Source organism: Mya arenaria, chromosome 14, assembly GCF_026914265.1.
Source record: "Mya arenaria isolate MELC-2E11 chromosome 14, ASM2691426v1".
NCBI classification, from domain to species: domain Eukaryota; kingdom Metazoa; phylum Mollusca; class Bivalvia; order Myida; family Myidae; genus Mya; species Mya arenaria.
Window position 1 is genome coordinate 39,976,185 of NC_069135.1, and position 25,261 is coordinate 40,001,445.

The window sequence follows — 25,261 nt, forward strand, 5'->3', positions numbered from 1 at the left end:
GCGAATATAATCCCTTCTATGAAATTTGATGTCAGATTTAGAGCAATATAAATTGATCTCAATTTCAGACTTAAAATAGACTCAAACCCCTGCAAAAACCCCAGCATTTAAAACTGTCCTGTCAAGATCAACCATGATGTTGACTGCATAATTGTAAAGTATTCTAAGTACTGTTTTGTCTGAATCCCGTAAATGATCCGTGTTATTATTGAAATCTGGGTGGAAACAACGTTAACAAGATGATAACATATTGCGTTTGTGTTTACAAACTTCAGTCAGCTTTTGAATTGTTCTTTCGTACGAACGGGACACCCGACCATTTCTCTTTTATAAATTATAAATTGATACGGATCATGTAAGGGCAGTAACTATTCGTACAGCTTCATATATTATATGTTTCAGTGTTTCTTTTTAATGTATGGTACAATTATCCTTAGGTACTGATCCGTGTTGTAGATGCGGACGAAGGTATCAAAGATATATATGTGTGTTTTCTGTGTATTATGAATTTCCCCATTTGCATGGCAACGATATCTTTCGAAGCTGTTGCAATGGTATTAGATATATGTTGGTGCCTAAAACCATCCTCCCTAAGTATTAAACATATATGCTTGTGTCGAACAATGAATTGAATTTGTTATTATCACACAGAAGTGTTGGACGACTTCGTTCACATTATGCCATTAACATTTCCTCTATGTTTGCAGGATTAAAATTCACCAGTCATTGTATGTATAGCATTTAAGTAATGATTTAGTGTTTTTTTTCTATCATAACGAAATCTCGGGAAAAAATAGGTAAAGAACTGTCGTGTGCAAAGAGACGAGTCATAGTTAAAACAATTCTGCTATATCATTGAGGTAAATAAGACACTTCACTTCGATTTTTTATGTAATCCGTTAGAAAATGAATTAAATTTATATTAATAACCTTTTATTGAAATTTGAAAACGAATTATTTGCGCAAAACTCTATAAAATGCTCGTAAACTAGTAAAAAAAACCAGTACATATTCATCTACAAAAGCCTTGGACAGTTTAACAATACAAATAATAAATTCCATGATTTGATAGCATCTGGCACCGTAACAAATAATTTCAGATAAGAATGAATTCATAAACGTTTGTATCTCACTTATGGCTTATCTGATCAATGTTATCAGTACACGTGTATCGATGATAATCTATTTTCAAGGCTAGTCAAAATCATTACGGAAAAGTAAAAACAACTGCTGTCAGATCAAAGAAGGCTCTTCTAAAACCGTGCACTATCGACCTACAACCGTGACAAAACTACAGCATTTGTGCGCATGACAAGCGTATGCCCCATGACTATTGAGGTGACATAGTCAACGTTAACCCTTTTATTGTAGGAGGTCACACAACAAACAAAACATTGAAAGTTTCGTCCGTGTTATTATTGCAGTGGCAGAATGAAATCAAGATGATATTAACTGCGTACATGTGTAGCATCAACCATATAACATATCATGGTCTTAGGCAAACAATAACCAACAACTGGTAAAAAAGTAAAATCAATCTGCATGAATTGTCTCCCTTAAACTATCAGAATTTCAACTGGGCTACATATGCACATCTTACCCTGTGATCTCCTGTCTCGCTTACCGTCCAAACGTTTGTAAATAATTATATTGTGTTGCATATGTGGTCTGTCTGTGCTGTATGGTTAATTAAAATTCAGCTTGTGGCTGGTTTTTGTTCGTAGATTTTTGGCTACCGGGCCTGTCACTGCAATTTAAAATGTATTAATTTGATTTATTGTTGCTATTATTTATAAGTGCAAGGACAAATGTGACGTTCAGTAGTCCTCCATTACTATGAAAATCTTTAGTGAATTTGTGTTTTTTTTACTGACTATTTCAAGTCGGTAACTCCAGTAATTATTTTTAGACAACATATTGTTTCCTTCTTTATTGTTAAAATGTTTATTTTGTAGTATTCTGTTTGTGAGATATCTGTTTTTTTGTTTTTTGCTGTTCAACCTTTTAATTTGATTTAGTGTTGATAAATTTTGAAAGTTAGAAGGAATTGTGAAGAATTCGACATAACCCTCCACCCCACACCCGGATGCTGTTTTGTGTCGTTGTGTGTCTCGTTAAGTGTCTGTTAGATTTCAACCTTGTGACCTTCAACAGGGGCATTCGTTGAGATTTCAGCCACTGGCCTTGACCCTGTAGGTTCAATTGAATTATTTCAATATAACGTTTCTGAATCTGAATAACTGGTCCCTTTGTGCAGTAAATAGACTATAGTTTAATATAAAGCGCATTGCATCTTCAATAAGTGAACCACAGAAACAATCATAGGGGACGTTGCGATGTGGTAATTGTATAACTAGGGATTTGAATTACTGCACCTTTTACGCATTTGGGCATAATGCATATGTGCGAATATAATCCCTTCTATGAAATTTGATGTCAGATTTAGAGCAATATAAATTGATCTCAATTTCAGACTTATAATAGACTCAAACCCCTGCAAAAACCCCAGCATTTAAAACTGTCCTGTCAAGATCAACCATGATGTTGACTGCATAATTGTAAAGTATTCTAAGTACTGTTTTGTCTGAATCCCGTAAATGATCCGTGTTATTATTGAAATCTGGGTGGAAACAACGTTAACAAGATGATAACATATTGCGTTTGTGTTTACAAACTTCAGTCAGCTTTTGAATTGTTCTTTCGTACGAACGGGACACCCGACCATTTCTCTTTTATAAATTATAAATTGATACGGATCATGTAAGGGCAGTAACTATTCGTACAGCTTCATATATTATATGTTTCAGTGTTTCTTTTTAATGTATGGTACAATTATCCTTAGGTACTGATCCGTGTTGTAGATGCGGACGAAGGTATCAAAGATATATATGTGTGTTTTCTGTGTATTATGAATTTCCCCATTTGCATGGCAACGATATCTTTCGAAGCTGTTGCAATGGTATTAGATATATGTTGGTGCCTTAAACCATCCTCCCTAAGTATTAAACATATATGCTTGTGTCGAACAATGAATTGAATTTGTTATTATCACACAGAAGTGTTGGACGACTTCGTTCACATTATGCCATTAACATTTCCTCTATGTTTGCAGGATTAAAATTCACCAGTCATTGTATGTATAGCATTTAAGTAATGATTTAGTGTTTTTTTCTATCATAACGAAATCTCGGGAAAAATAGGTAAAGAACTGTCGTGTGCAAAGAGACGAGTCATAGTTAAAACAATTCTGCTATATCATTGAGGTAAATAAGACACTTCACTTCGATTTTTTATGTAATCCGTTAGAAAATGAATTAAATTTATATTAATAACCTTTTATTGAAATTTGAAAACGAATTATTTGCGCAAAACTCTATAAAATGCTCGTAAACTAGTAAAAATAACCAGTACATATTCATCTACAAAAGCCTTGGACAGTTTAACAATACAAATAATAAATTCCATGATTTGATAGCATCTGGCACCGTAACAAATAATTTCAGATAAGAATGAATTCATAAACGTTTGTATCTCACTTATGGCTTATCTGATCAATGTTATCAGTACACGTGTATCGATGATAATCTATTTTCAAGACTAGTCAAAATCATTACGGAAAAGTAAAAACAACTGCTGTCAGATCAAAGAAGGCTCTTCTAAAACCGTGCACTATCGACCTACAACCGTGACAAAACTACAGCATTTGTGCGCATGACAAGCGTATGCCCCATGACTATTGAGGTGACATAGTCAACGTTAACCCTTTTATTGTAGGAGGTCACACAACAAACAAAACATTGAAAGTTTCGTCCGTGTTATTATTGCAGTGGCAGAATGAAATCAAGATGATATTAACTGCGTACATGTGTAGCATCAACCATATAACATATCATGGTCTTAGGCAAACAATAACCAACAACTGGTAAAAAAGTAAAATCAATCTGCATGAATTGTCTCCCTTAAACTATCAGAATTTCAACTGGGCTACATATGCACATCTTACCCTGTGATCTCCTGTCTCGCTTACCGTCCAAACGTTTGTAAATAATTATATTGTGTTGCATATGTGGTCTGTCTGTGCTGTATGGTTAATTAAAATTCAGCTTGTGGCTGGTTTTTGTTCGTAGATTTTTGGCTACCGGGCCTGTCACTGCAATTTAAAATGTATTAATTTGATTTATTGTTGCTATTATTTATAAGTGCAAGGACAAATGTGACGTTCAGTAGTCCTCCATTACTATGAAAATCTTTAGTGAATTTGTGTTTTTTTTACTGACTATTTCAAGTCGGTAACTCCAGTAATTATTTTTAGACAACCTATTGTTTCCTTCTTTATTGTTAAAATGTTTATTTTGTAGTATTCTGTTTGTGAGATATCTGTTTTTTTGTTTTTTGCTGTTCAACCTTTTAATTTGATTTAGTGTTGATAAATTTTGAAAGTTAGAAGGAATTGTGAAGAATTCGACATAACCCTCCACCCCACACCCGGATGCTGTTTTGTGTCGTTGTGTGTCTCGTTAAGTGTCTGTTAGATTTCAACCTTGTGACTTTCAACAGGCATTCGTTGAGATTTCAGCCACTGGCCTTGACCCTGTAGGTTCAATTGAATTATTTCAATATAACGTTTCTGTATCTTTTTAAGAACTGTGGACAGCTTTTATTTTACCTTGTTTCAATGTGATAAAATGTACCTTTAATGTGAATGTTTATGATTAGTAAAAAACAAATGCCATCTTTCAAACAGGCATACGTGCATTTACACATTAATATTTTGAAATATAACTTTTTTGGAATCGTGGTTAAGCTTTTTTTATTTAACCTTGTAACAATTTGGTTGAATGCTATTTTAAAGTTGAATGTTGGTGATTATTCAAAATACAAATGTCACATTGCCATAAGCCTACGTGAGTTTACAAAATGAAATTGCGAAATACTTACATCTTTATAAAGTGCAAACCTGCGAAGGGACGAGGATATAATTGTTATAAGCTGTAGGATGATGCATTCGCTCGCGCTGTTGCTTCTTTGTCTGCCATATTTGGGTAAGTTAACATTGTCAATAATCATTTACGTTGATTATACAACTATAAAATCAATTCTATGTCATAATTAACAAACTGGCATAACTTATCAATGACTAAGAAAAGTTTGCATAATTTGGACATTTTTTTATAAAAAAAATGTCATAACAGTTGTAATTGTGTGTTTCATAAACTGAATAACGAATAGTTTTGTCTTCAAATCTCCTTTTTCTTCTATTTTTTCTTTCTAAGAAATATATGGAATAGATGTTTGGAGAGCTTCCCAAATATTATGAGATAATATTTTATCTGATATTGACTCTAAAATAATTTGCATTTAGACTCAAGTGCTAAAAGTTAATAAAAAGTTTTAGGTGCTAAAATGTTGCTGTATGTTTGTGGTGATTGCTTCTGTTTCATAACAAAAAGCATTTTTGTAACCAATTGAATTTTTACACACAAACCCATATTTATTGCGTCTCATTGATTATTTTTTATTAAAATGCAATCAAAAGTTGAATAATTACTGATTCCTTCGTTATGTTTGCATGCAAGGGACTAAGTTTTACACTTGAAAAAGATGTTTTCCAAAACGAAATAAACAAGAGCACCGCGGAGCGAGCGCCAACGCTCGGTAAATTATGTACCAAGAATCAGTTATTCTTTTAAGTGGACTTGAGTTATTTCAAATTCGACCTTCCCATCCACTTTGTATTGCGAAAGACCCTAAATCACGCAGATACAGTTTAGGTAAATATATAAAGTTTGACGCAAATGCCACCGTTTTCAATTTTTTTTTATTGAATTAGGAGAGAGAAAAGCATGTTTTGAAATTAAGCTCGCAGGAATTTCCTGCCCATTCCCTTGTACCAATTTGACGACATACATATAAAAGAAAGTTGCTCGATACGTCTGATAATGTGATGGTAACCTGTTCTTGAAAACCATTTTTACATTTAAGCGCAAGGCTACATCTACACAAAGTGTGAACTTGCGAGGGATCTGCTGGCCGAAAATGTTGCTAAGTCGGAGTTGCACAAATGTGAGTACCTTTGATATCATATTTCATATGGAATACTACTATAATATCAGTAGTTAAACTTACTAAAAACCTACGCGTGTAACCCTACACTACTCTACCTACCTACATACCTAACTGTATATACGTCTTGTGTTGTGTGTCGTATCTCAGGACTGATGATTGCCTCTTTGTTTGTGTGTTTATATATGTGTGTAATTTAATAGGATCTCTTTAAGGTATGAAAACAAAAAAACATAATCATATAACTGTCATTGCAATACGCTTTAAGATAAGTATATTTATATAGGGGTGTGTATGGCCTGGTATGAATCAAGCTTCAACACGGCTGCTGTCAATCAGAATTCACCAAACTCGGTGGACCATGGCCTATTTCAGATAAACAGCTATTGGAACTGCGATCCCCAAAATGGCAAACCTGCAAAGAATGGCTGTGGGCATCCCTGCTCAGGTAAGGATTTGGATAGTTTTTTAATTACAGCGGAGTCGTGAAAAAATAAAAAAATAATACACGTATTTATAACGATTGTAAAGATCAAAATATCACATTTTAGTGCTCTGTAATATTCTATTGTGCTCATATTAGATGTTCGAAAGACTTAAATTTACCTGTGTATTTTTCTGTCATGCTTTTTAATATTACATTGTGCTCATATTGTGCTTAATTGTACGCGTGTGTTTTTTCTTCAAATATTGTTTGAACTGAATCTTTGAAAAATTGATTTCCTTGGTTTAACTTTCAGACTATAAAAACACTGATTTGACTGATGACGTGGCTTGCATAAAAAAACTCAAGAGAGAACACAAAGGATGGGGTTTCTCGTAAGATTGTATTCTTCCTCAATGGAGTATGAACGTCGTCTTCAATTTTAAGCTCCTCTAAATATTTATCTCTGACAACTAAATATTAATCTCACCTTTAATTCTAACTCCATGTTTTCATGTTTGACACAAAAGAAATTTCGGAGAAAACCCTAATTTTAATTTTAAGGTGCCCTCAAATACAATGTGATATTTTAATAGAGCAATGTGAATGAAACTTTTTTGACACTGATTATTCTTTTTCACATACAAAATTATGTAAATGAAAAAAAGAAACTTTTGGCTATCAAATAAAATACATTGTTTTCTTTTTTCCATGCACATTGTAACTATAGACAACATTATCAAATATAATGTTAACAAAATGCTCTTTTTATTGTTAAACTTGTTACTTTTGTTAATTCAACATTCTAGCCCAACTCGTATTTCAAATTTACCCACAATATTTCATCTCTGAACATGTCTGCATCTTATATTCATCTAATAGCTTTATTGGTAAAATGTTTATGTATAACATACCTTTAGATTCACTGCATTACACAGTTTTCAATCAATCTTTCAGGATGAGTTACACCAACAATTGCCAGAGTAAAACGAGTAGTTACATATCGGAATGCGGCATTCCAGGGTTAGGTTAAACAATCAGCATTTACTGTTTCATGTTTGATTGACTTTTCAATAAATATAAATTCATTTCCATAGTCGTTGTTTTGATATTGATAGAAGGATTTGTTAAAATGTTTTTATGTATACGTCGCATTATTATAATGCGTTTAAGTGCAAAAGCGGCTGTTAATTATTGCATTAATTAATGTTTTACAAAGCATACTCCTTAATTTATGTTGTCTGTACATAACTCATTCAGTATGTACCGTTCAGGTAAATTGTCATACTTGCATTTATACCATAAAGCATGAGTGATATAACCCCATGCAATAATTTCCATAACTAGAGTAATAACTATGCAAATAAGGAAACCGCATCACAGAAAAATGTAATCATGCGTGCTGCCAAAAAATCTAAACAAACATTAGAAACGATGATTCACACGAAATCATCTAGGTGTCAACAAACTCAGCTCAACGATGGAACGAATGGTGAAGAAGGCTGGGCTTAATCCAAGCAAATACCTCCCTGATCACAACGCCAGAAAATATCTCGTCCAGAAACTGAATGACAACAATGTTCCTGCGAACCAGATTCTGCAAACATCGGTGCACAAGAACATTGCATCTATACTAGTAAACAACTTTAGCATAATAACATACAAATCAACACAAGGAAATGTTCAGTATATCCAGTGGAAATACCCCGGCTACTTCCTCGCAACATGCTCCTTCTAGACAGTTCGCCAGCAATGTTAAAGTTCACACACTGTCACAGTCACTGATTCAACATGAAATCCCACTTTTACTGGTGGATTTTACAACATGTATATAGCTCCAATTGACGGAGGTAATGTCCTAAAACTGAGCACATCCATTAAAATGACAAAACGTCCATGCTGTAATCGATCAGCTACAAAGCGAATTCGCACTATTGAAAACGAATGTGAGGCGACTTATGTTCTTTTTAAACTTCAACCGCAAAATGACATGTACATTCTCGCGTGATTACTTATAACGTCACAAAATAAACACTCACTTGAGATCAAATGTTTATATACTTGCACATGTAGACAGCAGTTTATTCATTTATCGGTCTAAGCTTACTTGTATGTATGAAATTGACAAAAGATAATGAGGGCAGGGCCTAACAGGCATCCTGTATACACGACACTAGTCCCTCATTGTCTCCTTAGGTTGCCTTATATGTCATTCAATTAGATATTTCACCATTATTTGCGTGTAACAAGTGTTCCCTTGACTGTATACCTCTTCCCAATTCGGACTAATTTTCTCCTACGTAATGTGTGGTCTACAGGGACAATCCCAAAAGTAATTCTTGTTCATGTTTAGATGCAGAGAGTAAAGGCCTAAACTATAATAATCGAACGACACAGAGCGTTACAAAACACAAAAAAAACATACAACACATGCATTATAATATCAGGATGGCGTTTAGGTCAGGCCATACTACACATGCATCATATTATCAGGGTTGTGGTGGGGTCAGGCCATACCACACAAACATCATTCTATCGGGGTTAGGATGGAGTCCGGCCATACTACTTAGGTGTTTCTACTACGCATGCATCATGGTATCGGAGATGCGGTAGGGTTAGGACATACTACGCATGCATTTTGGTATCGGAGATGCGGTGGGGTCAGGACTTACTACGCATGCATCATGGTATCGGAGATGCGGTAGGGTTAGGACATACTACGCATGCATCATGGTATCGGAGATGCGGTGGGGTCAGGACTTACTACGCATGCATCATGGTATCGAAGATGCGGTAGGGTCAGGACATATTACGCATGCATCATGGTATCGGGGTTGCGGAGGGGTCAGGACATACTACGCATGCATAGTAATATCGGAGTTGCTACGGGGTCAGGAAAAACTACGCATGCATCATGGTACCGGAGATGCGGTAGGGTCAGGACATACTACGCATGCATCATGGTATCGGAGATGCGGTTTGGTCAGGACATACTACGCATGTATCATGATATCGGGGTTGCGACGGGGTCACGACATACTACGCATGCATCATGATATCGGGGTTGTGGTGGGGTCAGGACATACTACGCATGCATCATGGTACCGGAGATGCGGTAGGGTCAGGATATACTACACATGAATCAAGATATCGGGGTAACGGTGGGGTCAGGACATACTAGACATGCATCATAATAGCGGGGTTGCGGTGGGTTAGGGCATACTACGCTTGCATCATGATATCGGGGTTGCGGTGTGGTCAGGGCATAATACACATGCATCATAATAGCGGGGTTGCGGTGGGGTCAGGACATACTACGCTTGTATCATGATATCGGGGTTGCGGTGGGGTCAGGACATACTACGCATGCATCATGATATCGGGGTTGCGGTGGGGTCAGGCCATACTACGCTTGCATCATGATATCGGAGTTGTGGTGGGGTCAGGCCATACTACGCATGTGTCATAATATCGGGGTTGCAGTGGTGTCAGGCCATACTACGCATGTGTCATAATATCGGGATTGCAGTGGTGTCAGGCCATACTACGCATGTATCATAATATCGGGGTTGCAGTGGTGTCAGGACATACTACGCATGTGTCATAATATCGGGGTTGCGGTGGGGTCAGGACATACTACGCATGTATCATAATATCGGGGTTGCGGTGGGGTCAGGACATACTAGACATGCATCATAATAGCGGGGTTGCGGTGGGTTAGGGCATACTACGCTTGCATCATGATATCGGGGTTGCGGTGTGGTCTGGACATAATACACATGCATCATAATAGCGGGGTTGCGGTGGGGTCAGGACATACTACGCTTGTATCATGATATCGGGGTTGCGGTGGGGTCAGGACATACTACGCATGCATCATAATATCGGGGTTGCGGTGGGGTCAGGACATACTACGCATGCATCATGATATCGGGGTTGCGGTGGGGTCAGGACATACTACGCATGCATCATGATATCGGGGTTGTGGTGGGGTCAGGACATACTACGCATGCATCATGATATCGGGGTTGCGGTGGGGTCAGGACATACTACGCTTGCATAGTATTATCGGAGTTGCGGTGGGGTCAGGACATACTACGCATGCATCATGATATTGGAGTTGTGGTGTGTTCATGCGATACTAGACTTGCATCAAAAAATCTTGGTTACAGCGAGGTTATATCATACTACACTTGCATCAAACTATCGGGGTTTTGATCAGGTCAGGACATTCTACACATGCATCATAATATCGGGGTTGCGTGTTGGCAGTGTATAACACACATGCAACAAAATATTAGGGTTGCAGTAAGGTCAGGCAATACTACACTTGCATCGTAATATCGGAGTTGCGGTGGGGTCAGGCAATACTTCACTTGCATCAAAATATCGGAGTTGTGGTGGGGTCAGGACATTCTACGCATGCATCATGATAGCGGGGTTGCGGTTGGATCAGGACATACTACGCATGCATCATAATAGCGGGATTGCGGTTGGGTCAGGACATACTACGCATGCATCATAATATCGGAGATGCGGTGGGGTCGGGACATACTACGCATGCATCATGGTACCGGAGATGCGGTGGGGTTAGGACATACTACGCATGCATCAAGGTATCGGGCAGTGTATAATACACATGTATCAAAATATTTGGGTTGCAGTAAAATCAGGCAATACTACACATGCATCTCAATATCGGGGTTGCGGTGGGTCCAGCCATACTACACATACATTATGATATCGGGGTTGCGGTGGGTCCAGCCATACTACAATTAATTGGTTATGTCATACAATGATAAGTAGACAGCGCTAATTTTGTTGTTGAAACTCTTCCAATTTTTTACACGATATATTATTTTCAAAAAGAGGCATTTAAAAATGCTACTTTAAGGTCACGTGTACGTGTGGACTACTGTTGTGTGTGTTACGTCATCAAGGTATGTGTGCGTAGTGTAATTTCAGAATGAACTGTACACAAACACGAGGAGAGTGTTTTATGCCACTATCAGCAAATCTGTATGTTAAATGTGAAAACGACTTTTAAACTGAACTGCGACTGTACACGTACCTGTAGCTAATCGTACACGACGTGTTTCGCAACCTCCGTTTATGTTTCATTGAAATGACTTTAAATGAGCAATGAAATGATGTCACCTGTTCAATACGTTCTTCCATTACAGGTCTTCTCAATATTTAGATTTGAGAAACAGTGTTATTATTTTAATTGTGTACAATCGATAACTAGACGTCCAATAAGCGGGCGAACTAAAAGTGTAAATTAAGCGGAAAAAAACAAAACAATTTTAAGCTGTAATGTCAACATCTCTGTTGTGTAAGGCAGGTACTGTCTGAGAGGATGTTCGGGTGTTGTTCGAAAATCTTAATATTGTATGATTACTCTTCCATCTGTAAACAGACTTAGACCCCAGACAACCCTCTATACTAAACTATAAGGAATTTTTTTATTGTATGCAGTAAATAGATAGTAATACAACAAAAGAGATTAAATTTGTACATTCTGTTTGCTGAAGGTAGCATTTATTTGACCTTTTTGAAGAGAGCGTTCCTTTTTTGTCCATCAGTGATACATATATAGAATCCTTGTCTTTCATTAAGTTTGATTTTACATTTTTGTTTCAGTTCAATAAAAATGGTATATTTGATAACGTGATGTGGAAATTCATTTCCACTTGATGGTCCATAAGCATTTGTCTAATAAAACATAAACTTTTCTCACATGTGATTGAGATGGCATGTGTCCTAGGCAGTGTGTTAATTCTACAGTTCATTTTATTCTGTTGTTTGTTAAGAAGAACTGCATAATTTATAATAATGCCTAAAATGCACAAAATATTTACTTTCATATAATTAACTAATATGTTAAATCTTTTCTTAATACACGGGGTTCGGGGGTGTGATAATTATGTTGAATTTGATAATAATGAAGGAGTATATAACATATTATTGTAAAAAATAAATTTTAGATGTAAAATGTAACAAGTTATTCTATTTTTTTTATAATTTCTACATTTTAGAAGATGACAGCAGAAAATTTAGTTTATTTAAATCACATATATGAAGAATGTGATTGTTGGGGTTCATTTGTTCATGTTTATGATAGAGAAATTCATATCGTCGATAGTTTCTGAGGTTCTTTTTGTCACATTATATCGGTAGTGTCCGAGGTCCTTTCTGTCACATTATATCGATAGTGTCCGAGGTCCTTTTTGTCACATTATATCGATAGTGTCCGAGGTCCTTTCTGTCACATTATATCGATAGTGTCCGAGGTCCTTTTTGTCACATTATATCGATAGTGTCCGAGGTCCTTTTTGTCACATTATATCGATAGTGTCCAAGGTCCTTTCTGTCACATTATATCGATAGTATCTGAGGTCCTTTCTGGCACATTATATCGATCATGTTCGAGGCCCTTTCTGTCGCATTTGTATTAATTGTTTACAATAAATATATTACACTAGCCATTTACTATTGTTAAAATATATTGTCAAAAATGTTTTGTAATGGTAGAATTGAAATCTTTATATGTATGCATTTCGCCTCTTGACTTGACTTGACTTGAATAAAGATTATATTTGAATTTTTAATAATGTTTAATCAGTGTTACAAGCATTTTGTTTAAGATTCAAACGCAAATAATTTCTCAATGTCAGACCTCTACAAAGTAAGCGAGTACCTAAGTCTAAATAAGTTACTTTGACATGGTGGTTGTATTCATTATGGAAAACATTGTGCTATATTCTGTGTGTGATATTTACTTTGTTTTCAAAGAACTTAGCAATGATACACCTCGAATACAGTGGTCATTAATAGCGCATGGCAACAAGCCATGTACTTGTAAATTGCTTTCCGAGATTGATCAATATTTTTGATTTTATATAGCAGAGCTTGTTGATTTGTTCTACCGGCAAGCACGAATATAAGGCTTGTACAATCAAATGTCTAAGTTCGATGATACTTTAATACTTTATGTTCTGCATGAACTTTGTAAATGCATATCACTCCTAAATGTACATACATGTAACTATAAACTAGTTTTGATCTTGAAATAATACAGCAAATTTGGGTTCTGTGTAACAAATTATCATAGGCTTATGAGCTGACCAATTCTTTTTTTGACCTTGACCTAATTTGTAATTTACTTTGACCTTAACAAACAAATCTCTTTTTTGATAAATGCTCAGCCGAGATCAAATACAAGCCAGAAAACAACAATTAGTCTAGCTGATCGAGTAAAAGTTAACAAAAATTCTAATGTGAGGTTCCGCAGAAAATGTACATAATGTTAAACGTCTATATATTTCTGTTTAAAGGCAAGAGGGGCATAACATGATTAATAAAATATTTATTTAATGTTGCAATGTGCACAATATGTATGCATTACATAAAACTTTTCATTGCAGTGACGAGATTTATTTTTATTTAATTGCAATTATTTGAATCTTACAAATACAAATTACTGAATTCAATATTTCTAACATGCGATACAATTATTAAATCATCCATTTTAATATAGGTATTTAGATACCTATGATATGTGATGTTATTATTCTGTTCTGTGAAATTTCATACTATAAGTAAGATCGATGTTAGCTGTTGCATTAATTTACGACAAAGTGTACATATATTTTGTTTCTTTTAATAACGCTTTAATTATTCATGCATTTTCTGTCATTATAATTCATGAAATAACCTAATAATTACAAGTTGTAAAACTTTCAAACAGTGTATGCATATTGGTCATAATCAGTAGATGACATTTTTGTATTTGGGTCAATAGGTCTATTTTACAGTGACCTTACAAAAAATGGCTTCCATTTAATATATCAAATACACTTGATCCTACTTTCGTTAAACTTTATATGGTTATTGACCATGACTGGTAGATTTTGATATCAGTAGATCAAAGGTTAAGGTTGATTCCTGTTTTTATATACAGAAGGTCCTAAAACTTGCATGTAACAATATAGGTCATGTGCAGTAGATCACATCGAGTTTTAGGTCAGTAGGTCGAAGTTCGGGGTCTTGCTGACATAAAAGTGCAAAATTGTTCCTGCTCAATATTGTGCGTATAAAGACGTTTGATCATACAGCCAGCAATCTGGATAGGGTTATTGATCTGATTTATAGATAACACTATGCATTTTAGTTCAAAAGGCTCAAATGTCAAGGTCGTAGTAATCTTTAATCAAAAGTCAACGGTTGCCGCTCAAAACTTTCACAACTCATCAAACTCAGAACGATTAGAGATTGTGAACAGTAGATGAAATCTATTAATTTTGAGGCCACTGGTCAAAATAGCAATGACCCTTTTTTCAAGTGCACGTATATTAATATTAAATTTGGTTCGACAAGGATGGAATCTCACACAAGGCTACGCATCCATAATTTTAGTTTTAATATAAAACGATTTGTTTTAAACCAAAAGGCAAACTATCGGTAGATATTTGAAAACCTCCAGTGTGCTCTCTTATTATTTTCTTGCCGTTTAGCTCAGATTGTTTGTCAGAGAAAACACGTCTTTATTATTATCACAGACAATAAAGACATTGTTATCTTAGAAGCACATTGCCCATAAACCTTTTAGAATCGCGATGAATTTGGACAAATAAACATTTTAGCATGAAACGTAACATATGCTTATTTCCTTATTAGGTTTCTTAAGCATTTGTGAAATGTTTCATAAATATAGTATCATTTTATTATTCTCTGATGCGTTAAAGATATTCATTAAGATCAAATAATATACGCATGATTTGTTTTGTTTTGTTCTTTTATTTTTAGTTATAAAGAAATCTTTTCCTACACCTGGTCATTTTTGCTCTCTGGAGCAAGAGATCGAAGACCACTTGGTCATTTTTATTAAATCACATTTTTAACATTAAGACTACATTGTCAATCCAATCTTCACTGGACTTATTGTTTTTTTAGTACACATGGAAGCTAGGTGATTTGTTTAACAAACCGTGTTTGCCCTCTTGATGCCTCACTTGTTGTTATGAAATAACTTATATTTAAAAAAAAAAACATTATTTTTTATTATTTTTTTGAGGGGGGTGGGATTTACATAAGTTCTAAGGAGAACTAGTAAATTTGGAATAAGTGAAGTACGGTCCAACAGCCTGTTGACTCAACATTATGTGCTTTATTCTTTTACTATGGGCGTATATGTTATTGTGAAAGACTGCCCATGTAGGCTTCAAAGGTGAACCTTCTTTCCGGCTCGTTTTTGTCCTCCTTCATAGTGACATGTACCTGCTCCAATATTGTTTGTTTTATTCTTTCAGAATGAGCGTGAAGGTCAGAGCTTGATATGAAAGTGAGTTCGGCAGTTTGTTCCTGGTCTCCTAAATGTTTTAACTTGACAATCTGTTAGGCTACTAGTCAATGCCATAGAAGACAGTTACAGTAAATGTTGTTTGGTTCCCTTTGTAGTTTTGTCAATAACTGGAATCTTTATTAAAGCCTCAAAAATGAGGACAAGTTTACAAATTATATTGTTTTAATATTTTGGACTTTAAATCTCAAGAATTGATTTTATTTACATGGGTATCTTATTAACCTCAAAGTCAGAGATCAGTTTTATTGGCTTGTAGACGAGTCGTTTCCAAGATAAGATGAAACCCACGCGTAAAGTTTAAGTTTCCACTCCTTAGGTTGCAGTGACAACTCTCAAATGATATTTCACTGCTGGTATTTCACTGATAAAACTCCAACTGTTAAATGTTTAAGCAAGATATTTTTAAGCCTAATTATTCAATTGTTTTTGAAACAGCCTTTTGTATCTATCGTCTATTATATTGTTCTATTAAATAAGCCGGTCGTCAATAACAGATAAATTGCAGCAGAAATATTTCAAACCAAGTGGCGAATGCGAACATTAACGGACTTATTTATAAAATATTTATGCCATTGTATTTCACTGGTTCTTGGTGTCAGTTGAAGCTTATTTGAGACAATGAAGTTTTAAAATCTCCTCTTTCTCCGTTTTCCCCACACGGTCTATAGCTCTAGTGGCCAAAGGCCAGAATAATAACTTTGTTTAACAATTTTAAGCAAGCACGCTGAGATTTTACACGGCGGGCAATGATATGAGCCACACCTCTTTGTTATGCCTTGAAAATGTTTCAACGCGTCTTCTCTCTCATAGTGCCAATGAGTGGAAAATGGACGCAAACGGTGAGCATGGCCTCCAAATATTTTCTTCAGATGATTTTACGAGTAGTTCCACATAGGATTAGCTATTAGTTGTGTAAAATGTAAAAGTCATGAACAAAAATAAAATCTGATCTATTAGAATTTGCATAACTTGAGCTTTGAGCTTATTTTTATTATTGGAAATCTGGATATTCATTAACATTCACGAAAATGAAGCTAGTGTACTAATAAAGAAAATTGTGTACCGAGGCAAACTTTTGTCAATAAAAGAAAACTATTCATAGGTGCGGGCATCGTTAAAACCTTCACAACGATCACTAATTTTATGAAAATTTGTTATACGTTTTTAATGTAACAATTTCATTAAATTTAAGACAATCAGATATTGATTCGTATTCAGAACCTTTACGTTTACCACAACGCTGAGTCAATCCTATTTGAACTTATTAGTCTCCATTTACTCTAAACAGATAAAAATAAGATACCTTTATACTCACCGACAGTAGCTAGGGCTTAATGTGATTTATAACAGTTTGCCTTTTTTATGTAGCTCCTCTATTGCCAATACTTGCCATCACGGCAAAAACAAATAGAAAATGAATTTCATATAACAATGGCTTATTTACGTTATCTTGTTCATACTTGCCAATGTCATTTGGGTTTCTAAGACGATACCATATGTAAGTTTAATATCAGCATATGCTATTTTCGTTCATTATTTTTTGTTCTACTTATCGAAGGAAAAGTCTACTTGCCTAAGCGTTGACACCGCAATGTCGGATACCAGTGTGTCTTGTGATGTGATCAATGCATCAATGTCAGATACCAGTGTGTCTTGTTATGTGATCAATGCATCAATGTCGGATACCAGTGTGTCTTTCTACGTGAGCGTGTCTTGTTATGTGATCCGTGCCTCAACGTTAGATGCAAGCGTGTTTTGTTATGTGATCCGTGCCGCAATTTCAGATGCAAGAATGTCTTGTTACGTGATTCGTTTCACGATGTCGGATACCACTATATTTTGTTAGGTGATCCGTGCCTCTATGTTGGATAAAATTATGATTTCTTATGTGTCCCGTGCCTCGATTTCGGATACTAGTGTGTTTTGTTTAGAGATCCGTGCCTCAATGTCAGATGCCAGTGTGTCTTGTTATGTGATCAGTGCCTCAATGTCAGAAACCAGTGTGTCTTGATATGTGATATGTGGCTCAATGTCGGGTACCAGTGTATCTTGTTATGTGATCATTGCCTCAATGTCATTAACCAGTGTGTCTTGTAATGTGATATGTGGCTCAATGTCAGATACCAGTGTGTCTTGTTATGTGATCATTGCCTCAATGTCAGATGCCAGTGTGTCTTGTTATGTAATCAGTGCCTCAATGTCAGATACCAGTGTGTCTTGTTATGTGATCAGTGCCTCAATGTCAGATACCAGTGTGTCTTGTCATGTGATCCGTGCCTCAATGTCTGATACCAGTGTGTCTTGTTATTTGATCCGTGCCTCAATGTCAGATACCAGTGTGTCTTGTCATGTGATTAGTGCCTCAATGTAGGATACCAGTGTGTCTTGTCATGATATTCGTGCCTCAATGTCAGATACCAGTGTGTCTTGATATGTGATCCGTGCTTCAATGTCAGATACCAGTGTGTCTTGTAATGTGATCCGTGCCTCAATGTCAGATACCAGTGTGTCTTGATATGAGATCCGTGCTTCAATGTCAGATACCAGTGTGTCTTGATATGTAATCAGCGCCTCAATGTCAGATACCAGTGTGTCTTGATATGTGATCCGTGCTTCAATATCAGATACCAGTGTGTCTTGATATGTAATCAGCGCCTCAATGTCAGATACCAGTGTGTCTTGATATGTGATCCGTGCTTCAATGTCAGATACCAGTGTGTCTTGATATGATATCCGTGCTTCAATGTCAGATACCAGTGTGTCTTGATATGTGATCTGTGCTTCAATGTCAGATACCAGTGTGTCTTGATATGTGATCCGTGCTTCAATGTCAGATACCAGTGTGTCTTGATATGTACTCAGTGCCTCAATGTAGGATACCAGTGTGTCTTGATATGTGATCCGTGCTTCAATGTCAGATACCAGTGTGTCTTGATATGTGATCCGTGCTTCAATGTCAGATACCAGTGTGTCTTGATATGTAATCAGCGCCTCAATGTCAGATACCAGTGTGTCTTGATATGTGATCAGTGCCTCAATGTCAGATACCAGTGTGTCTTGATATGATATCCATGCCTCAATGTCAGATGCCAGCGTGTCTTGTTATGTGATCCGTTCCTCAATGTCAGATGCAAGTGTGTCTTGTTATGTGATCCGTGCTTCAATGTCGGATACCAGTGTGTCTTGTTATGTGATCAGTGCCTCAATATCAGATACAGATGTGTCTTGATATGTAATCAGCGCCTCAATGTCGGATACTAGTGGGTTTTGTTATGAGATCCGTGCCTAAATGTCAGATGCCAGCGTGTCCTATTATGTGATCCGTGCCTCAATATCAGATGCAAGTGTGTCTTGTTATGTGATTCGTTCCTAAATGTCGTATACCAGTGTGTCTTGTTATATGATCATTTCCTCAATGTCAGATGCCAGTGTGTTATATTATGTGATCCGTGCCTCAATGTTGAATACCAGTGTGTCGTATGTGATCCGTGCCCCAACGTCAGATGCCAGTGTGTCTTGTTATGTGATCAGTGCCACTATCGGATACCAGTGTATCTTGTTCACTTAATAACTGCATATTGAAATAGAGTCAATAATGGAGGCATAAATGGATTTATTGCATAACAGTGACGACTACTAGATTTTGAAACATATTTTGTTTAAAACTTTTAAGCATAACTTGTTGTTGAGTAAAATCATCTTAAAACGCTGTAAAGAGCGCCGTCCTTGGTGACATTTGTCCTCTTCTTTACTCGCATTTCTGTGCTCGGCCTCGAATGGGTCAAAGTCAACGTAATGAACATAAAAAAGTTCAGGTTAGTATGCTTAGCAAAAACAAATTGTGAAAATGCCAACAAACGAAGCAGTGAACAACAGCTTAATAGACCAGATTGCAATACCGTTTTAACTGTATGTTTCTTCATAAAATCACGACATTAAATAACGGTTGAGGAAATTTTCGTGGAGCGGTGATTCTTCTAGTTAAAATTAACGTCATATATGCTGTGTGTTTGTGTTCATGCGCTTTCGCGCTCTCCCGTGTGTGTGCGTGTGTGCGTGCGGGGGGTAATGCATATGTTCAATATGCTTGAAAAGTTTTTGATTGCCATAAAAGTCAGTTTTCCTACATTCATTTTCACATCCTTTATGAGCATTAGATATGGCTAAGCATTTAACCAAGTTCTGTGACGTTGATGGTGTTGTACCTGTCAATGAAAATATCCTGCTTTTATTAATTTAGATGTATTATGTGCTTGCAAAGAATCACCTAACCGGAATGGCTTTATTTGCATACCGAACATGTGTTTCCGGTGATGTGACCAGTGCTGGGAAAAAGCGTCTTACAACCCCTATGTAAGATGAGTCACGCGCAAACAACGTGCCACTTTTTAATTTTTTTTATTGTACAGTTTATGAAAATCATTTCACGCCATTCCAATACGACCCACGGGTACGCTGCGAGGCCGGTAGCTCGGCAAGCCTCGTTACCGGCTTATGCGCTTAACCTCGGGTCGGATTTTCCTATCCGTGCCGGAAACACATGCAAGATACTTATAGTATTATAGTATTGTCATTTTTTTCATATAAATATTACTAGCGATATATTGCTGAACAATAAAAAAAGTATCCCTTTTATGCTACTTCAAACATATCTAGATTCTGTTAAATTACCAAGTTGAATTATATAATGAAAAGTAGAGAGAAACGCACAATAATCAAAACTTCTATTATAACCTTGTTTTCAGGCAAATAGTTAGGACCCAAACAACCCTGCACGAGAAGCACTTAGGTAAACAAAGAAACGTACAGATAGATCACACAGCATCAAAGAGTTACATATTTACATATAAACAAAACATAAATTTATTCTCAATTATAAAAAAATAAGCAATTACAATTTGCAGGAAAGGGTAACATAAAGTTACATATAGTTTAAAGGTGAACTAAACTGTAATTTCTACTTCTTATTTTTATTCATTCTTTCTATTAAACGCGCTCAAATTTAATATTCAAAGAGTAAATTTTGCTTCTACGGTCTACCGTTACCACGGAATCCGGCCTCTGTTATGCCCATTCTATGGTTGCTAGATGAATAAATGCCCTTGAAATGAGTGGAGACTGTGTTGTCTCCCTTTGTTTTAAGTGCGCATGCCCAGCGAGTACCACAATGCACTGCACCATTTACCACAATGCATTGCTTTAATTTCCCGGAAAATGTTAGATATTTCTGGGTTTCGTTTTAAAGGTCACCAGGCAGGGGATACATCTAAACCCTGATGACCTATATAAATCATATTTTGTAATGAATTCATGCAATTATAATGCATTTCGTTCAGTCGATATTATGTTAAAATAATAGATTTATTAATTGCAGACACACAGTTAATCATCACGCATACCCGAAAATATAAAATAAACATAAGGATACATTTTATATAGACATAATTAAAATCATGGAATGTAATTCATTTTCATTTTGTTAATGACACCAGCATCTAATCGCTTTCAAATACATACATTTAAAACCAAATCGGATCGAAAGGTATAAAAGCTTGTTAAACAATTATGTTTATGACATTGTATTTCGCAGGTTCACATCACAGGTTCTTGGTTCCAGTTGTAGCCTACCTATAACAAATAAATTTCAAGATTTTCTCCGGTCCGTTTTTTTTCCTCATACGATCAGCTCTATAACTTCGTTTCGTTTTATATTAATATAACTGTATTTCCAGAAAAAAAAGACATTTCGATAATATGTTTGCCCTCATTGTGTATTCAGGTTCACATTGCAAATTCTTGGTGTGCGTTGTAGCTTATTTGAGACAATTTAATTTCAAGATCTGCTCATCATCGGTCTTTTCCACACGTTTTTTCACTACAAGCTCCGTCCCTCCAAACATGAATGTTGTTTCGTAATGAAGCTCAGAGAGAGGGATGTCCCGGGGCAGCTCTGTCACCAGCGTTCCGAGTAACTCACAGCCGGGGTCGGTCACGTACATGGGGTTCTCTGCTGTTGTCCGATAGATGGGTGTGATTGACCTATATCCAATAGGGATGTATCCCCTTGATTTTTGGTGGTCAACGGGAACATCTTCGTTTACGCGAACAAACACAGTGAAACAGTTTTGGACCCACCATTCTCCGTCGTCTTTATCATAGTATTTTTTGTCTTGACTGTGAATTTTCTTATCATAAATCAGGTCCGCTTCAACTCCATACGTGTATTTCATGACTCTTGATGTGATGATTGTTGGGTTGTGTCCAAACCTGACGGCCCCATTCAGCACGGCGAGACCCGCTTCAGCAGGAACAATCAGACGCTTGTCTGGGATTTCAGCCCTCAGCCTCTCCTGCACGTACGTGCTCTCTCCGAAACCACCAACCAGCACGACGGTCTGCACCGCTCTCAGCTTGGGCTCCTTGAGGAGGCTCTTCACGTGGTCAACAAGGTTGTTTATAGGACCGTCAAACCAAGTACGAACGATGTCAGGGGCAACTCGCAACTTGTCTCCACCTTTCACAATAACTGAATCGCCATATCCAAGGCTGCCTATCCTCTGCTCTAGATTTTGTTCTGTAAACTTCTCGGAAAGCTTTCTGGTAGTTGCAGATATTTTAAACGTATATTTGTCTTCGGTCTGTTTGCTATAAGTACGTTTCTTAGTTTCAAGTTCTCTTATGACATCAAAGAAGTCGGCCATATCTTCGGTCTTAAGTGCAGTTATTGCTTTCTCTCCAAAAATGTGTTCCAAGAATTTTAGATAACTGGTGTCAACAAAAATGCCGCCCCATGGTCCGCCGCTTGACTGATGTATTTCCTTCAAAGTACCACCTTCTTCTTTTTCCTGGATAGAAATATCTGCGGTGCCACCTAAAATAGCATTTTCCGTTAAATTAATGTTAGTATTGAATTCATAATGAATTAAGGTTAAACTAAACACAGAAGATACATGAAAAAAATTACTTTAGCCAATTTGTTGTAAGCCATGACACACCTAAAATTTGAGGTAATATTGTCTTCCAAAATGAGAGAAATGTCTCACAAAATGCTAAATTCTAAAATACAGACAGTCGTTCAACTATGAATTCATAAATTTAAATGAATACAAAACAATTACAACATTTTTGACAAAACTTAAAGAGAAAATATGACTTGTATACATAGTTTGCACTGTAGTAACTCCGGACATGAAAGCCCTTTCCGCGTATGACACACGGGAGTTAAAGTGACACACTTATTCATCACAATACATAAACATGCATAACAAACATCAATTTTGACTGATAAACCTAAAAGTATTAACTAAATCATGCACTTATTGAAAGTATTAATTTCTGATAACAATATTTTAACCGTATATATAATTGTAGAAAGTGCAAAACTATTAAATGATGGTTAAATAATTACTGTGGTCTACTAAAGCTAGTCTCATAAGGTAGAAACAACGTGTTCTATCCTCATTTTTTCAAATTAAACTCGGTATCCTTCATAAGTAACATTTGTTTCGACATTTATACATCCTCTTTGGACTGTGCCGTGTTGAAAATTTCTGAAATGATGTTAGCATTTTTTTACCAAATGTCTCTTGTATGTTTTATCATTCGATTTTCCATTTAATGTGTTTTTTTCTCTTAAATTTTAGCATTCACGAAACAAATCGCAAAACACTGTTTTTCATCCATTTGTCAAATCGTGCTTATTCCATACCTTTGCATAATAATTCATATATATTAACAGACTGCTGTTTCGTAGTTGTTTTTTTTTTTCAAAAGCTTGAACATACTTTGTTCGCTTAGAGACGCATATGATTGAGGTTTTTTAAAATACGAACACGTATTTTATCCATCGGCGGTACAGAAAGAGGAACTTCGCTTAATAAAATCTTGATAAAAGTGTTTCCAGTTGAATAAAAATGTATTCAATTTGATGACGTTATTCTGACATGATGGTACATAGCTGGATTCATGAAGTATAACGCTTTTGAAAAAAAAGGTGAAACGTTTAGTGTGAATTTAGTTTTGTAAATATATGATTATACAGTCGAGAAACGTATCCGTTTTACCACTTAAGTTATTTGAACTTAGTGGGGGGGGGGGTAACATGTAAACAACATTTTAATTCGTGGCGTAATTTGTCAACACTGAAACGAAATTTGTAAAAAAATAAATGTTTATTTATTACTTAAAGTTGTTTGAACATACGTTAAACAATGCTTTTTGTTCACAGTTTTTGCTCTCAGGTAGTAAGGTTATGTATGGTTCCGAGAGGCCTCAAACAGGCTACTATATATATATATATAGTTATTAATATAAACAACTATACTGGCTACAACAAGGAATTCTGCTGCGATATTTTCTTTATTTAGCACATAAACCATCGACGTATGTACCCATGTCTGTTCTTCCTGTTTATCCAGTTTGTTTGTGTGCAGTGATAATTATGACGACAACAAAATTATGCTGTTTTTCAGAACGGATGTGGTACAAAAGTCACTCTGCGACGATGCGGTTTTCTTCACTCACCTCCTAGATCAATAACCATATACTGAGTTCCGGTTCCAGCCAGCGCAGCCCTTGTGTCAACATCCAGTGTCTCACACCAGATCGAGGCAGCTTCCTGTTCGAGTGCAAGTGTTACTCGGGTTTCATCGAGACCAGCCTGAATTATTCAAATTACATTGACAGCAAATATGAATAAAAAAAAACAACAGAATTGTTCCTGCTACTATGGGGTCTTACTTTTCAAAATTACATCAAACTAATTCTTAGTTTTATCTTTGCCTTATCTAACAAGATTGCTTCCATTAAATTAACAACTTTTGCTAATGTTCGACACAATAAGTATTTTAGTTATCTTTTTGGCATCACAAGATTTTTATAAAGATTTGTGTGTGTTAAAAGTAACACACGATACAAACTACATCATCAATCTAATATTTATATAAAGTCATAAGTAAACCCTAATCATTAAAGGTTGATAATGCTTTCATACCTCTTTGACAGCCATTCTCATGAACTCCTTTGCATTGTCATCCCAGATAGCGGGCACCGTGATGACGTAGCAAATGTCCTTTTCTAGCACACCCACCGTCTGGTTTGCTACCGCCTGTAGGAGATGTTTTTGTAGAAACTTGATCGCCATGGAGAAGATTGGTAGAGCTTGATGAGAGTTGCCTTCTATGTCCTCCACAGTTGTGTCTCTGGAAAGATCCTGCAAGAAACAATCGTGTCATCACTGTAACAAATTCCGAAACTTTAGAAATTTTACATGATAATTGGGAGGAAAGTGTAACGTTTTAATGCTCGCAAAAATATGCGCAGTGTACTTTTACTTAGATTATTTTTAGCTCTTGTTTTGCAAAACACGTTGCGCGGCGTAAATGTTAAAAAATATAACCTTTGCAAAAACT

The 25,261-nt window shown here is 36.1% G+C and overlaps 3 protein-coding genes across 3 annotated transcripts in view; 2 read left to right on the forward strand and 1 right to left on the reverse strand.

The window, feature by feature from the left end:
- Positions 1 to 25,261, forward strand: part of LOC128217270 (uncharacterized) — a 206,264-nt gene that overhangs the window by 169,588 nt on the left and 11,415 nt on the right. The gene's annotated exons all lie outside the window — the stretch shown is intronic.
- The window catches only part of LOC128217375 (heat shock 70 kDa protein 12A-like), a 38,563-nt gene that overhangs the window by 8,298 nt on the left and 5,004 nt on the right, over positions 1 to 25,261 (reverse strand). Inside the window, exons 3-4 of the mRNA XM_052924500.1 lie at positions 24,844 to 25,062; positions 24,375 to 24,510 (exon numbers count right to left, since the gene is read on the reverse strand). Of these exons, the coding sequence (XP_052780460.1) occupies positions 24,375 to 24,510; positions 24,844 to 25,062 (355 nt within the window). The remainder of the gene's footprint in view (positions 1 to 24,374; positions 24,511 to 24,843; positions 25,063 to 25,261) is intronic.
- LOC128217271 (lysozyme C-1-like) lies at positions 4,883 to 7,579 on the forward strand. The gene is made up of 5 exons (XM_052924303.1): positions 4,883 to 5,042; positions 5,983 to 6,063; positions 6,350 to 6,511; positions 6,804 to 6,882; positions 7,445 to 7,579. Exons 1-5 carry the CDS (start codon positions 4,997 to 4,999, stop codon positions 7,518 to 7,520), a joined length of 444 nt encoding a protein of 147 aa, XP_052780263.1. The 5' UTR covers positions 4,883 to 4,996; the 3' UTR covers positions 7,521 to 7,579.